Here is a 14280-nt window from a genome sequence, read left to right on the forward strand (position 1 = left end):
TGGAAAAGACACTTCCTGTTTCTTTTTTCCTTACCTTTTTTGGAAACACAAGACAGTTTAAGGGAAGGGGTAGTATCCATTTAAGATTTTCTCCATCAGATTTTAACCAACTACGTATTTGCAACACTCCTCTCCTGGAAGAACTCCGGCCTGGGTCCAGGCAGCTTTCTGTGGTTTTATTCGGGCAAATAGTATTATTTAAAGAACAGTTCTATGAGCTGCTGAGTTTGGAGAAGGAGAGGAATTTAGAGCTCCCTACAGCCAGGGTCCCAGACGTTAAGGCTGTTGGAACAGTGGGGCTGATGCACATGAACCCCCATATTCTACATGTCACACAAATCCCTCCCCAAGAGGTTTCCTGCAGCTCTGGCCTTGGTGCTGGCCTGGTGCAGATAGCCACAGTGGAGACCTCACAGACCTCTCTTCTCTCTCCTCCAGAGCCAAGGAGCACAGGGCGCAGCACCTACCTGCAGTGGACCGCCTGAGTTAACACCCAAGCAGCTGCTGGCAGAGGGAGCCCCCCAGGTCACAGGCACCGGGAGTGCTCTGTGAGCACGCACACTCACTTGGTCGCCCCTCCACTGCCCTCGTCGTTGTCTGATGATGATGATGTAGAAGAGCCAGGGAAGTAGGCGGAATCCACGTGATTGGGGCTGCCACTCTGGGCTGGGTTGATGGGCGAGGACCGCTCATACAGCGGAGTGTGCTTCCCCTCGTGAGGAATGTTGCTGTAGTTGTTCTGCTCTGTCAGGTTCTTCCCGCTTGTGTCCAGAGTGAGGGCCGGCTCAGCGAGGCTGTATGGGTATGGACCCTGGCCCGGAGCCCCCCCAGGGCTGGGCACCTGTGGGGCCTAAAGCACAGGGCATAGGTCATCACATGAGGCTGGCCTGGCCCAAGGCATGTCGGGGCTGCCTCCTCCTGGGTGATTTTTTAATTTGACCAACATTGGCACCTATCTCATATATCATTCCAAGAATTTAAGAAATCATTTTAGTATTCATTAAAACAAAATGCCCAAGGCCCGCTGCCCCATCCATCTCAGGGAATGCCTTACCACGGGCTTTGCTTGCAGAGAAGTCTGTGGAATGTTGAGCATCTGAGGGGGAACATAAGGTGGCACCATCCCAGGCATTCCAAACGGATTTGGTCTGGCTGTTTCATCAATATAGGAAGAAATAATAAAACAACTGTGAACAGAATGCCATCTCCCTGGGACATCCCTGGAGCCAGCCCACGGCCCATGTGTCTAACATGCCTCAGATGTTGATACCACTGGTCCCACTTCTCAGAATTGTTTATAAACTAAGGTTTAACATGCAGCTCCTGATCCACAATCTCACTGGAACCAGAAACCCAGCAGGCAGCATAGGGACCAAGCACTTCCCCTTACACTCGGAGAGCAAGAGAAATTTTTTGTCTCAACCACTTAACAACAAATTCAATTCGCAGCTAACTAGCAAGTTTTTTTTTTTTTTTTAAACTGAAAGGCTTATTTATTTATTTATTTGCACTGGGGTTTGAATGTAGGGCTTTGTGCATGCAAGGCAAGCACTCTACCAACTGAGCTATATCCCCAGCGTAAGTTTCTAAGTATAAAAAATGTGTGGTACTAGTTGCCTGTACTTTTGGTTTTTTTTTTTTTTTCAAGTTGTAGATAAACACAGTACATTTATTTTTTTTATTTGTTTTTATGTGGTGCTGAGGATTGAACCCACATGCCAATCAAGAGCTCTACCACTGAGGTACAACTCCAGCCCTCGGGTTATTTTTAATTGTTAAGCAAAACCAATGTAAGTTTATATATTTTAGCATGCATACCAGGATCAGTAATTGGGGATTTTGTTTTCTATGAAAACCAGATTTTGCAAACGTGTTCTGATGCACAGTGGCATTTGCTATTCATTTATCTTATACTAACTTGTATTTTCAGAATTCTACCTGGGAATAGAAAACCACATGGAAGAATGGCTGAAACACAGCAGCAGAAAACTGCGATAGACAGGCCTGAAACATCCCCACCTATGGGGTCCAAGGAGAGGCGGGAGTTCAGGGCAACATCCGCTGGCAAAAGGGAAACCAGGGAGCGGATGGTGCCTCATGCCAGTTGCTGCTCAGGCTCCCTAAGGTGGCACCAGGACTGTGCTGAGGCCTAGAAGGCAGCCCCAGTGCACCTCGAAAGACCACCCAGGTAAGCACGTGAGGAACGTGAGTCACGGGCCCTGCAGAGCCTGGGACCACCACCAGCCGGAGGGTCCGAGACTCACTCTACTAGGGACGCAGAGAAACAAATCCTGTGGAGAGACACAGCAGGCCCCAACTGGGCCCTCATGGCTGGACCGTGACCCCCTCTGCTTTCTTAAAAAATAGAATAAAACCAAACTCCCTGAGTTCCATTTTCCATGTTTAAGCAACAGGAGGGCTGATGTGAACAGCACTGGGCAAGAGGAGCACGGCCCACGGCACCACATGACCTACTGCCACGTAAAAAAAATACAGGAAAATCCCCCAAGCACGGTTCACTCTCTGCAATCGAACTCTAGTGCAAAGCTAAGAGGCTTTCTAATACTAGCATGGTGAAACCGAGACTGTGAACATTGTCCTGGACACGCTGTCCTGATCCTGTGGACCCGCGGCCTCCTGAGCGCTAAGCCCACAGAGGTCGGGAGAGAAGGGCAGACTGTTGCTCGCTTCCTTCCACCCTGATGCCCCACCAGCCTCACACACCTTACCTAGCTGGTACCTAGCTGGAGTTCCTGTCTCTAAGCTCAAGTTCTGAAATGCCACAGGCCTTTGATCTTGGCTTTCACAAAGAGAATCTTGACACAGCTTCTACCTTTGCATTCAAATACAAATAGCAGGGAACAGTGAGGCTGGCGTGTGTGTGCCCATAGAGCACACTCACACCCATGCACACAAAGCCACATCATGTGCACAATCATCTGCACACAAGAAGTTCCTAATCAAGCAGCAAGTCCACTAATTTTCACCTCTGAGTATAAGGTGAAATGTGCTATGATTATCACAGTCAGATTTGGGCCAAAGAACATTGAAGAATTCAGCCAAGCTCTAATATTGTAATTTACAACCCTGTAAAAGGTCTAGTATACAATCTCTTATAGCTGATCTTCCACACCTAACAAATAATTTTTGTGTGCAGTACTAAGGATAGAACCCAGAGGTGCTCCACAATTGAGTCACACCTGCAGCCCTTTTATTTATTTATTTGTCTATTCATTTATTTTTGTGGTGCTTATTTTTTGTGGTGCTGGGGATTGAACCCAGTGCCTGCCTGCCTGTCTGTCTGTCTATCTATCTATCTATTTATTTTTTATTGTGCTGGAGATGGAACCCAGGGCCTTGTGCATGCAAGGCAAGCACTCTAACTACCTATATCCCCAACCCTAGCTCTTTTTATTTTGAGACAGGGTCTCACTAAATTACTTAGGGTCTGGCTATGTTGCCGAGGCTGACCTTGGCCTCCTGAGGTCACTGGTGGCTTGTACCACCATGCAGAGCCATACCTAACATGAGAGAAATGAAAGGCTAGACTCATCAATATGTAGCAACAACTTTAAAGTGAGGATGATCATTTTTGTTTCATTCTTCTTTGGCCACTACATGCTGCAACATCCTGCAAAGCACAAACTTTCCTTAAAATAAACAAATAATATTATAGCATAAAACCAAAGATTTCCAAGGGAAAAAATATTTCCTAAAATCACATTGCAATTAATGACCTCAAACAAACCTTTGTGACTCCACAGGGTGAGTCACTATTCTCACATCACATAGTCCTATAATAATTGAACTAATTTGTCTACATCTTCCTGAAAGCTGCAGAAATGCCTCATCTCCCAAGGCCTGCCTCTGTAGCCTGCAGCCTTCTTCTAAATTGGTTCTTGTTCTCCATGCCACGTGCAGCTGAGCAGAACCAGTGTCTCCCTTCTCCGGGACAAGAGCGTCTTTCTTAGAAAAGGCACCGGGCTGAGCGCAGGCAACACTGCTGGTCCACCACTCTCTGCCTATCACTGACACGAGCTAGAGAGACAATTCTTTGTTTGTTAGAAAAGTAAGCAGACCAAAGACAGGCTAAGACAGGAGAGAGAGAGGGAAAAAACAACAACAACACACACACACCACAGCAAGAATGTTCAATTACTATATTAAAAGTATTTGTATAACTTTAAAAGTACTTGTTAAATACTACGGACTTCCTTAGGAATGCAAGAGAAAATCAGCAGCCACAGCAGACTTCCAGGTGCCAGCTGAGTTTGCTCCCTGCAACACCTAAGTGTGGCTCTGGGCCCACCTCCTCCAATGACTCATGACACCTACACAGAGCTGCCCAGCTTTTGCTCTCCGTTAAAGATAATTTTAAAAAGGAACAGTGTTAAACTATAACCTCTACTTAGATCTGCAGGCAGCCACACTCCAGGTGGCGCACGCCTATATCACCAGGGGCTCAGAAGGCGGAGGCAGGAGGATGTTCAAAGCCAGCCTCAGCAATTCAGGGAGGTACTAAGCAACTCAGTGAGACCCTATCTCTAATAAAATACAAAATAGGGCTCAGGATGTGGCTCAGTGGTCGAGTGCCTCCAAGTTCAATCCCTGGTACCCAAAAAACAAAAATTAAAATAAAAAAAAAGACTCTTCTAATAACTTAATGTTACATTAAACAAAACAAACAATAACAAAGTAAATTAAAAAAAAATTCTACAACTTAAGACAAGTGCTGACCCTCCAATAGAATATTTTATATTTTATTGAAAGTTTAATAAATCAATACAGGCTACCACCAACCCTAGTTTTTAATGTTTGGTTAAAAAAAAAAGCAAACATTTTCTAGTATTTTAAACATCTTTCAATGGCTATTTTTGCTGAACATCAATATTCAACAGAAATGAAGGCACGAAGTTATGGGGAGGAGACTCTCCTGTGATCTGTCCCATTATGCTCCAGATGAAGACTTTCCAGAAAGGCAGGGATGGGGCCTGTAGTACATCGGAGGAGAAGGGAGAGTCTGGCTGTGGCTACAAGGAGACACCTGGCTGAGAAAGCCAAGCAGGTCAAGCCCAAACCAAGACAATGACAAGGTGAGTGCCCAGAGCTGAGGATGAGCCAGACCAAGGGAGAAGGCGAAGGCCAGGATGGTCAGCTTGGAGGTCAAGTTGCAATAGTTAATTTTAAAAGAACTGTGTAGCTGCCACTGACTATGCACATTTATCAGTCTGTATAATTCACGCACAACTCTGTGGACCTCCACTGACACAGGAGTGCATGAAGTCTGAAGTGAAAAGTCAAATCCTAAGTAAGTGAGCAGGTACATTCTGTGTGGCACCTGAAAAAACTGGGAACAATGTTAAAAACTGAACTAGGGAAGGCTATTTCCAGTCAGCAGGAGCGCAAGACTCCTCAAACTGGGAGCAGTGCTGACAGCTGGGCCGACACAGGCCTCCAGGGCAGAGGGCACCCTGGCACGTGTGCGCGCATCCGGAACGGCCTGGGCTCCTCACGAGCCCCGACTTCACCGCCGCACTCTGTGCTTGCCTTTCTCTTCTGCCCAGAGGAGCAGTCTCGTTGCACCACACTCTGCCCTTCATCTGCCATGCTGATGTGCGAGCTAGGCTCCAGAGCACACTGGACGGGCCTATGGTGGCTGTGTTAGGAGGGAACAGGTGCCCCCTCCTTCCCTGCCATGGAATATACATACCAGAGCCACCATGTGTCTCTAGCCTCCTCGAGATGTGTTCCTTGTCACCTTAGCAATTCAAACTTGCTCAAGTCTCCCCTTCATTTAAAAATCCCAACCTTTATGAAAATGATCTGAGGCAGACTAGGAGGCCCAGTGTTTCCCACCCCTCCCACACCTTTCAGAGGTAAAGGAGGAGAAAAACGAGATATATTTTTTCCTGGAACCCCTTTCCCCTGCATGAGGTCTGGAAGTGGTGTGTCCCTGTGAGGCCTGACCGGGGCTATTCTGTGACAACTAGCAGTGTGTGGTCTCACCCTGCCCTGCCCTGAAGCTGTTCTCAGGACACTCTGCTGCACCACTCTTCAGTTCGCCCTTCCCTAGGTCCCCCGTGTTCTTACACCTGGCCTAAACTACAGTCTGAGGTGCTCCTCACCCTCTAACCACCGCCACGGCCCCACCAGCACCATGAACCACTGAAGCCTCACCCAGGACTCCTTCCTCTGCATAGACACACATATTCAACTATGTGTTACCATCTCCACCCGTATCTTAGAAGGTACATTAAAACTCACATCCAAAACTGTCCCAAGTTGGCTTCTCCTTTAGCAGTACCTGTCTCACAATGGATACCAATCACCTGAACTGTGCATGCCAAAAATCTGGGAGCTCTCTCTCCCTCAATCTTTTCCACTAAGTTCCCACACTCAAGTTCAATGCATGCTCATTCTGTCTCCCTGTAATCTATGAAAGGTCACCTTTCCCTCTACCTCTCACCAGACTGGCCTCATTTATGGCAAGAACTCCCTGCCCCAACCCATGCCAACTGAAGTGACCAGGATGAACCCCTGAGCATACTGGTACCCAGATTACAACTTTTAGCAAGGATATTTCCTTAGTCTGGAAAATGTGGGGAGATAATGCTAAATGTTACACAAGCAAAATGTTTAACTTTCTCCTTAAGATCAAGAGCTAAATAAGAATATTACCCATGACTACTGTCTATAAATATTGTGTCCTAAGTCATAGCTGGTTCAGAAGGAAGGAAAAGGAAGACACTGAACTACAGACAACATAACTACCCAAAGAAATTTACAAATCAATTATAAAAATTATTTAGAATTGAGCAAAGCTGTTTAATATAAAATTAATCTGTAAAAACAGTTTGTATTCAATACACAAGCAGTTTGGAATATAATTTAAGATATAAACTAATAGTACCCCCAAATAAAATACTTAGCAATGTATCTAACAATATATAAAGGTTGACCTTTATGAAGAAAATTAAAGTTCACTAAAGACATTCAAGACAATTCAAATCAAGAGAAATATAATATTTTATTCAATATGCTAAATCAATAAAAAAATTTATTCTCTCCAAACTGATCTATGGAGTCAGCTCAACTCCATGAAAACCTACCCAAGGATCACAAAATATATACAAAAGTGAAGAGTCAAGAATAGTCTCGAGGGACTGGGGTTGCAGCTCAGTGGCAGAGCACTTGCCTACCACGTGGGAGGCACTGGGTTCGATCCTTAGCATCAAATAAAAATACATAAAATAAAATAAAGGCGGAATGCCTTTATAGTCCCCATGTCTTGCAGAAGTATTAAGTGGGCAGATCTGCCCAATCAGATATCTATTATCACAAGGGCCAGGATGGTATAGCATGGACATAAGGATAACCAGAAATTCAACAGGATCAGAAACAGACCCCTGTGAAGAGACTCTGAGGAGGACAGCATGGGGCAGCCTACTCCTGAGCGGGGCTGGGGCAGCAGGTCACCCATGTGAATCCTGCTCATACCATAAGCCAAATTCAGTGCAGATAGGTTTAAGGCAAAAATCCATAAATAAAAATGTTTAGAAGAAAAACAAAAAGTACGTTTGTGACCTCGGACTAGACAGGCGTCCCTCCTTTACACTATCTTTTCGTTCTTCTGCACAATAATGCACAAGCAGGAGTGAAGGGATGCACAATGAGCCCTAGGCACTTGTCACCCCTTCAGAATGCCCAGCCAGACTGCGCTTCCTCCCCCCACTACCATATGACTGGAGCAAACCTCAGGCATGGTGACTCTTTATTTATAAATACAAGAGACGAATTCTTAATGTTTTGTTTTATAGGTGCCTTACCACTGAGCTACATCCCAGTTCACCCCTTTTTAAAATTTTTTTTTATTTTTTTGATACAAGGTCTCACTAAATTGCTTAGGACATGAGTTTCTGAGGCTCTCCTCAAACTTGCAATCCTCCTGCCTCACCCTCCTGAGAATTATATGCATGTGCCACAGGGCTGGCTAGGAGAGGGATTATTAACAGAGCAAACAAAAAAAATGCACGGTTCTGATTTTAAAACTAAGAATCTAGTGTCAATCAAGAAAGTAAAATGCAAGCCACAGCCTGGGAGGTTACACTTGCAATCTATAAAAGTGACAAAGGACTGGTATCCAACTTGTATTAAGAATTTCTATGAATCAACACAAAAAGAAAAACAACCCAACAGAAACACAGGCAATCAAGATGATCACGATTTCCAATAACGTAACACTACACGTCCATAAACACAGCTATAGATTCTCAACCTCATTAATAATCAGGGAAATGAAACTGCAACCATCCTGGACTATAATTCAACAATCACCAGATGAATAAACATGTGGAGTTAACTAGAGAGCACCCCACTTCTGGGAGAATAAATGCACTCATGCTGGGCAACAGTGCAGACATGAACAGGAAAGGAAAGTCTGCCCGGAGTGCTGTGCATGGGCACAGCAAGTCACATGCAGGAAAGCTTACAGTGACACTGTCTCCGATGGCCATCAGCGGGAAACAACCAATTCTCTATCCACAGTAAAATGCATAAATAATAACACAATGAATTAAAAAAAAAAAAAAAGAACTATGCTGAAAGAAAAGAAACACAGTAATAGGAGTACTGAAGTAGAACAGTAAGTCAGAGAATACATGTTACATGATTTCATTTAATAACACAAGTGAACCTATTCGGTACCCAGGGATACAGATATGCTAAATAGATAAAAAGAATGACTAGTATAAAGTTTAGGGTACAAGGGTGGGGAACACAATCAGAGCGAGCTATTAGTGGAGTTCTATTGACAAATATACTGCAGTGTGATATTACACGGTTATTTAAATCTTCATAATTAGGATTCCTTCAGCGAGCTCTTGTCAGCCTAAGTAGAATGGAGGGCAGTGTGTGGCCTCTGCACTGCAGCTCTCCCCATTACCAACCATTCTTCCCTGCTTCCTGTGCTCCAAGCACGATCTTCTTCCTTTTCTTACACCATGTATTCTCACCCCAGGCTCTTTGCCAGTGCACTTTCTCTGCATGGGATATACTTTTTTCCATATCTTCACCTTCCTAAACTCTTACCAAATATATAAACCTCACTTACAATATTAATCAATCAGAATTAACCCCTAATTTAATTATATTGACTCCATCAGGTTGGTCTTCCTTGACTTTCCTGTTTTCACTTAGGATTACTTTGCACCAGCTGCACACTTGTCCACAAGAGCAATAATGATGACCATCTGTTAACCACACTGGCCAACACCCACAACAGTGCTTGGCATGAAACAAACCAATCAACAAGTTTCTTCATCCATTGCCTACTTAAGCACAACTTGGTTGCTTCCAAGTTTGGGCAGTTGTAAATAAAGTTCTGTTATAAACATCCAAGTGCAGGTTTTTGTGTGGACATAAGTTTTCAACTTCTTTGGATAAATGCTCAAGTGACATGCTTGCTGGATGTTACTGTTTGGATATGAGGTGTCCCCTAAAAGCTCCTGTGTTAACGTGGGAGATAAAATGTTTAGGTCATGAGAGCCATACCTAATCAGTGATCAGTCCATCTGATGGACTACTGGGTGGTAACTGTAGGCAGGTGGGGGCATGGTTGGAGGAAGTGGTCATCCCAGGCGCTTCCCGGCTGCCCTGAGCTTAACAGCTTTCCTCTGCTATGATTTCTGCCTCACCAAGGACAAAACAAACTCTTCCTCTTCCAAGCTGTTGTAGGTCACAGCAACTCAAGCTGACTAACACACTGGACCATAGAGTAGGTGTGTTTCATTGTTTAAAAAAAAAAAAAAAATCCAACTGTCCTGTAAAGCATCTGCACTATTTTACATTTGTACCAGCAATATTTGGTTGGTGTTGGCAAGTGTTTGTATTTGAGCCATTCTAGCAAGTGGATACTGGAAGTTCATTTACTCTTCATAAGGAAGGCCAGTTTGCCACAGTCTGGCTGGGCACAAAATCACGAGCCACTCAAGCAGGAACAAACTTTATTTTTTGAAACTGCTGCCAATGCCCCGTATGCTCCCAGTAAGATTGCGTTCTCCCGGATCAACAGGAAGTTCCTCCTCCGGAATTCCCTCCTAACGCATTTCCCCAACCAATGGGAACTCTCCAGGAGTCCCAGGAGTCCAATATCCATATGAATGCAAATCTTAACATAATCATATCATCTCAATGGCTTGCAGGCATCACCTTTCAACCAAAAATGCCATGCATCATATTACTTGGCTGTGGCTCTTAGCACCAGTTAAGGTACAGTAGCCATTTCTTTAGCCTCGGTGGGCTTGGGCTTCACCTGTGCAGTCTTAAAAGTGTACATGAGGACTCAACTATGTGCACAGAATCTACATGCACAAATCTGGGAGTCCCTAATACCTATTATTTGTTACTTTAAAAATTCTATCAGTGATTTTGAAGGCTCTGGCTTAACCAGGAAAACAAATCTTTTGAGAACTCAACTGTGATATGTCTTATTTGTGCTTACATTCAGAGTGACTTACTGGGAGCTACCACAGACCAGGCTCTGACAGGACAACCACAAGCATACCCTGGAGCCGCAGGTCTCAGCACACTATTTATGACAGTAAATGCATAAAAAATAAGTACTCGTCACATCTGTACTACTTTTTTTATTTTTATTTTTTAAATACTTTCTTCGTTGTAGTTGGATACAATACCTTTATTTATTTATTTATTTTCATGTGGTGCTGAGGATCGAACCCAGCACTTTGCACATGCTAGGTGAGTGCTCTACCTGTACTTTAAAAAAAAAAAAAAAAAGTTGACGTCTTCGTTATTTTTAAATTTTTTTTAGTTGTAGATGGACATGACTTCATTATTTATTTGTTTGTTTATATTTTATGTGGTGCTGAGGATAGAACCCAGCGCTTTACACGTGCTAGGCAAGCGCTCTCTACCACTGAGCTACAACCCCAACCTGTGTACTTATTCTTAAAAGTCTAAGAGTAGATTGTTTCTGGAGGTCATAAAGGCAGTATAGACACAAATACATTCTTCCCTCATCCCATATTTGTAGCCAGGGATGGTGGTGCACATTTACAATCCCAGCTACTTACAGAAGAATCACAAATTCAAAGGCGGCAGGTAAAAAGGGTAGGAGAGGGCTGGGGATGTGGCTCAAGCGGTAGCGCGCTCTCCTGGCATGCGTGCGGCCCGGGTTCGATCCTCAGCACCACATACAAACAAAGATGTTGTGCCTGCAGAAAACTTAAAAATAAATAAATAAATAAATATTTGGGGCTGGGGATGTGGCTCAAGCGGTAGCGCGCTCGCCTGGCATGCGTGCGGCCCGGGTTCGATCCTCAGCACCACATACAAACAAAGATGTTGTTTCCGCCGAGAAATAAAAAATAAATATTAAAAAAAAAAAAATTCTCAAAAAAAAAAAAAAAAGGGTAGGAGAGGCAGCTCAGTGGTGGAATACTTGCTTAGTACGGATGGGGCTCTGAGTTCAATCCCCAGCACTGCAAGATAGACAGGATAGATAGCAGGTAGATGATAATAATAAATAGTAATAATAATAAAAAAATACATTCATTAAATTTAAAAAATACCCCCTAGCCGTAGCTGAATGGTAAAGCACTTGCCTGGCCTGCACAAGGCCTGGGAGTCTATCCCCAGCACCACACAAAACAAGCCACACGTACCTAGGCTGTTCCTGACAGCACTGCCGGGGCAGGGCAAGGGGCAGGGCAAGGTGCGTAGTGCATGCCTATGTCCTTCCTTAGACCCTCAGTAACTGTTGGGAAATCAGTGGGGGTGGGGGTGGGGTTGAACCCAGGGGCACTCAACCATTGAGCCACATCCCCAGTCCTGTTTTGTATTTTATTTAGAGACAGGGTCTCACTTTTGCTGAGGCTGGCTTTGAACTCATGATCCCCTTGCCTCAGCCTCCCCAACAGGAGTGCATCACCGCACCCAGCCTGAGTTTTCTTTTCAACACTGCAAAAGGCCCACAGGTTAAAAAGGAGGAAACGGAGGCTGAGTGGTGGTTTCCAAATGCCAGGATGGACAGCCAGGCCAAGGAAATTTGTTTCTTTAAATACAATGCTATGGTTTCGATGCTAGATGTCCCTGCAAAACCTGATGTATTAGAAGCCTGGGTTCCCAGGGTGATGGTGTTAGGGTGGTGTGGACCTTTAACAGGTGGGGCCTGGAGGGAAAGCTTTGGTCCACTGAGGTCACTGACCTTGGAAAGGATGCAGGTGGTTCTCGCATGACCCTCTTGGTGGTGATCTCCAGAGGCTGGTTATAAAAGCCTGGCCTGGCCCCACCCAGCTCGCTGGCTTCCTGTATCTGGATGTGATCACCTGCTCCCACACACGCTCCCACACAGCCATCTGCCATCACATGATGCAGCTGAGAAGGCCGTCCCCAGAAATGAGTCTCTGCAGCACCACACCCTTGCACCTACCAAACTGTGGGCTAAATACACGTCTTTTCTTCCTAACTAGACTCCATGCTCATTATAGGGACAAGAAGCTGAACATTACAGACAGACACCTGAGTCCCAACTGAATTCCTGATATAGCAGTTCGAGGGAGAATCTAAAATTCCAGCCAGGTTTATAAGCCTCTGGCTAGAGCCAATGCACACCATTTTATGCCCCACAGATATCTAAACTGCTAGCATGATTTTGTTAAAAAGGTTTAAAAAATTGTCCACACATTGTAGTTTCTAAAATCATCAATGAAGACAGGTTCCAACAAACATGAAAATTATGCCCTCACATTGGCTGTTCAAAATTCACAGTAATTTCCTACAGAATGGCATGACGACATCTGCTCCGTTATAGGCACGCTCACCAAGAACCACTAACCACTGCCTGTCACTTATAAAAAACACCCCCCTCTCATCTCACTTGGGATGCCAAGAAAGCAGCTCCCCAGGGAAGTAGAGACCGCTTCTCCTTGTCCTGTTGTTTTCACTGGGAGGACACACCGGGAAGGAACTAAAACCAGCAAGTGCTCTCTCCACGCTGCTGTGTCTCTAGACTGATCAGAAAAAAACTAAAAATCCATGTTTGCAGGTTTCAGATTGTGTCTATGCAGCTTGGGATAAACCTGCCTTCCCAGGCTCACCTCATTTCTCTGTAGCCTCACCTCCAGCCACACAGCAGACACCCTGAGTTCCACACCGCCCCACTCCCTGCCCCGATGTTGTGCTGTGTCTGCACCTGTTGGCTGGCCCACAGGCATGCAATTCTGATTTCTGCAACAGCCGGCATCACAATGAAAGGCTTTATACAGGGGATATACAGGGAGCTATCACCTGTACCAGCCTGCCTGAAAATACCACTCTAAATCTCAAATTCTTTACCAATACACCCCTGTCCTTCATGAATAACTGTGTGGTTAAAGAGAAAATGAAACTGAATTCAGAGTCAAATCTATGAAACAACTTACCAAGTCATTTAATGATTAATTAAGAAAATGAAAGCACTTGGTAGAACATTTATCATTATTTGTGGTATTGGAGATTGAACCCAGAAGTTCTCCTGGCCACTGAGCATCACCCCAAACTCTTTTTATTTTGAGACAAGGTCTCACTAAGTTACGTGGACTGGTCCCTTGCAAACTTCCTGCCTCGGCCTCCCAAGACGGTGGGACTACAGCATGTGCCACCAGTTAAATATTACATATTTTTAAATTAAGTTTTAAAACTCACCTCACTTATAAAAAACATCTTCAAACTGGTTATCATTAACTCAGATCAATCCTAAATGTTAGGTGTACAGGTGTCCCTCTGTATCCAGGGGACTGGTTCCCCAAAGATATCCAAACCACACATTTTCCAAGTCCCGTATATAAAATGGAATAGAATTTGCATATAACCTACACACTTCCTCCAGTATACTTTAAATCATCTTTAGATGACTTACAGAACCTAATACAAGGTAAATGCACATAAATAGCTTTTGTTCTGTGCTACTTAGGGAATAATAATAAGAAAAAGCTCTGTGTATATTCAGTACAGGTAATTTTTCCCCCCAAATACTTTTGACCCAATTGATTGAATTTGCAGAACCTGTAGATAAGCAGAGTGACTATACTGTGTTTCTCCATAGTTACTTTCCTATTTTTCCCCTTCTGAATAAGAGTTCTACTCCCAAGTAAACTGTAACAACTGCTTAATCTACAATTGCCACAGAGATTGTACCATATGCTATGGTTTGCATGTAATTTGACTCCCAAAGGTTCGTGTGCTGGAATTTGGTCCTCAGTTTGGTGGTGTGGGAAGTGATGG

The 14280-nt window shown here is 44.3% G+C and overlaps 1 protein-coding gene across 2 annotated transcripts in view; it reads right to left on the reverse strand.

Annotated features, from left to right (window-relative positions):
• Window positions 1–14280, reverse strand: part of Fam120a (family with sequence similarity 120 member A) — a 103864-nt gene that overhangs the window by 47664 nt on the left and 41920 nt on the right. For both annotated transcript variants that reach the window (XM_046457712.2, XM_046457713.2), the window contains exons 6-7: window positions 1055–1152; window positions 567–850 (exon numbers count right to left, since the gene is read on the reverse strand). In XM_046457712.2, coding sequence (XP_046313668.1) covers window positions 567–850; window positions 1055–1152 — 382 coding nt within the window. The remainder of the gene's footprint in view (window positions 1–566; window positions 851–1054; window positions 1153–14280) is intronic.

This window comes from Marmota monax, unplaced genomic scaffold (assembly GCF_021218885.2).
Source record: "Marmota monax isolate L192 unplaced genomic scaffold, Marmota_monax_Labrador192_F-V1.1 WCK01_AAM20220418_F8-fsc00231, whole genome shotgun sequence".
NCBI lineage: Eukaryota > Metazoa > Chordata > Mammalia > Rodentia > Sciuridae > Marmota > Marmota monax.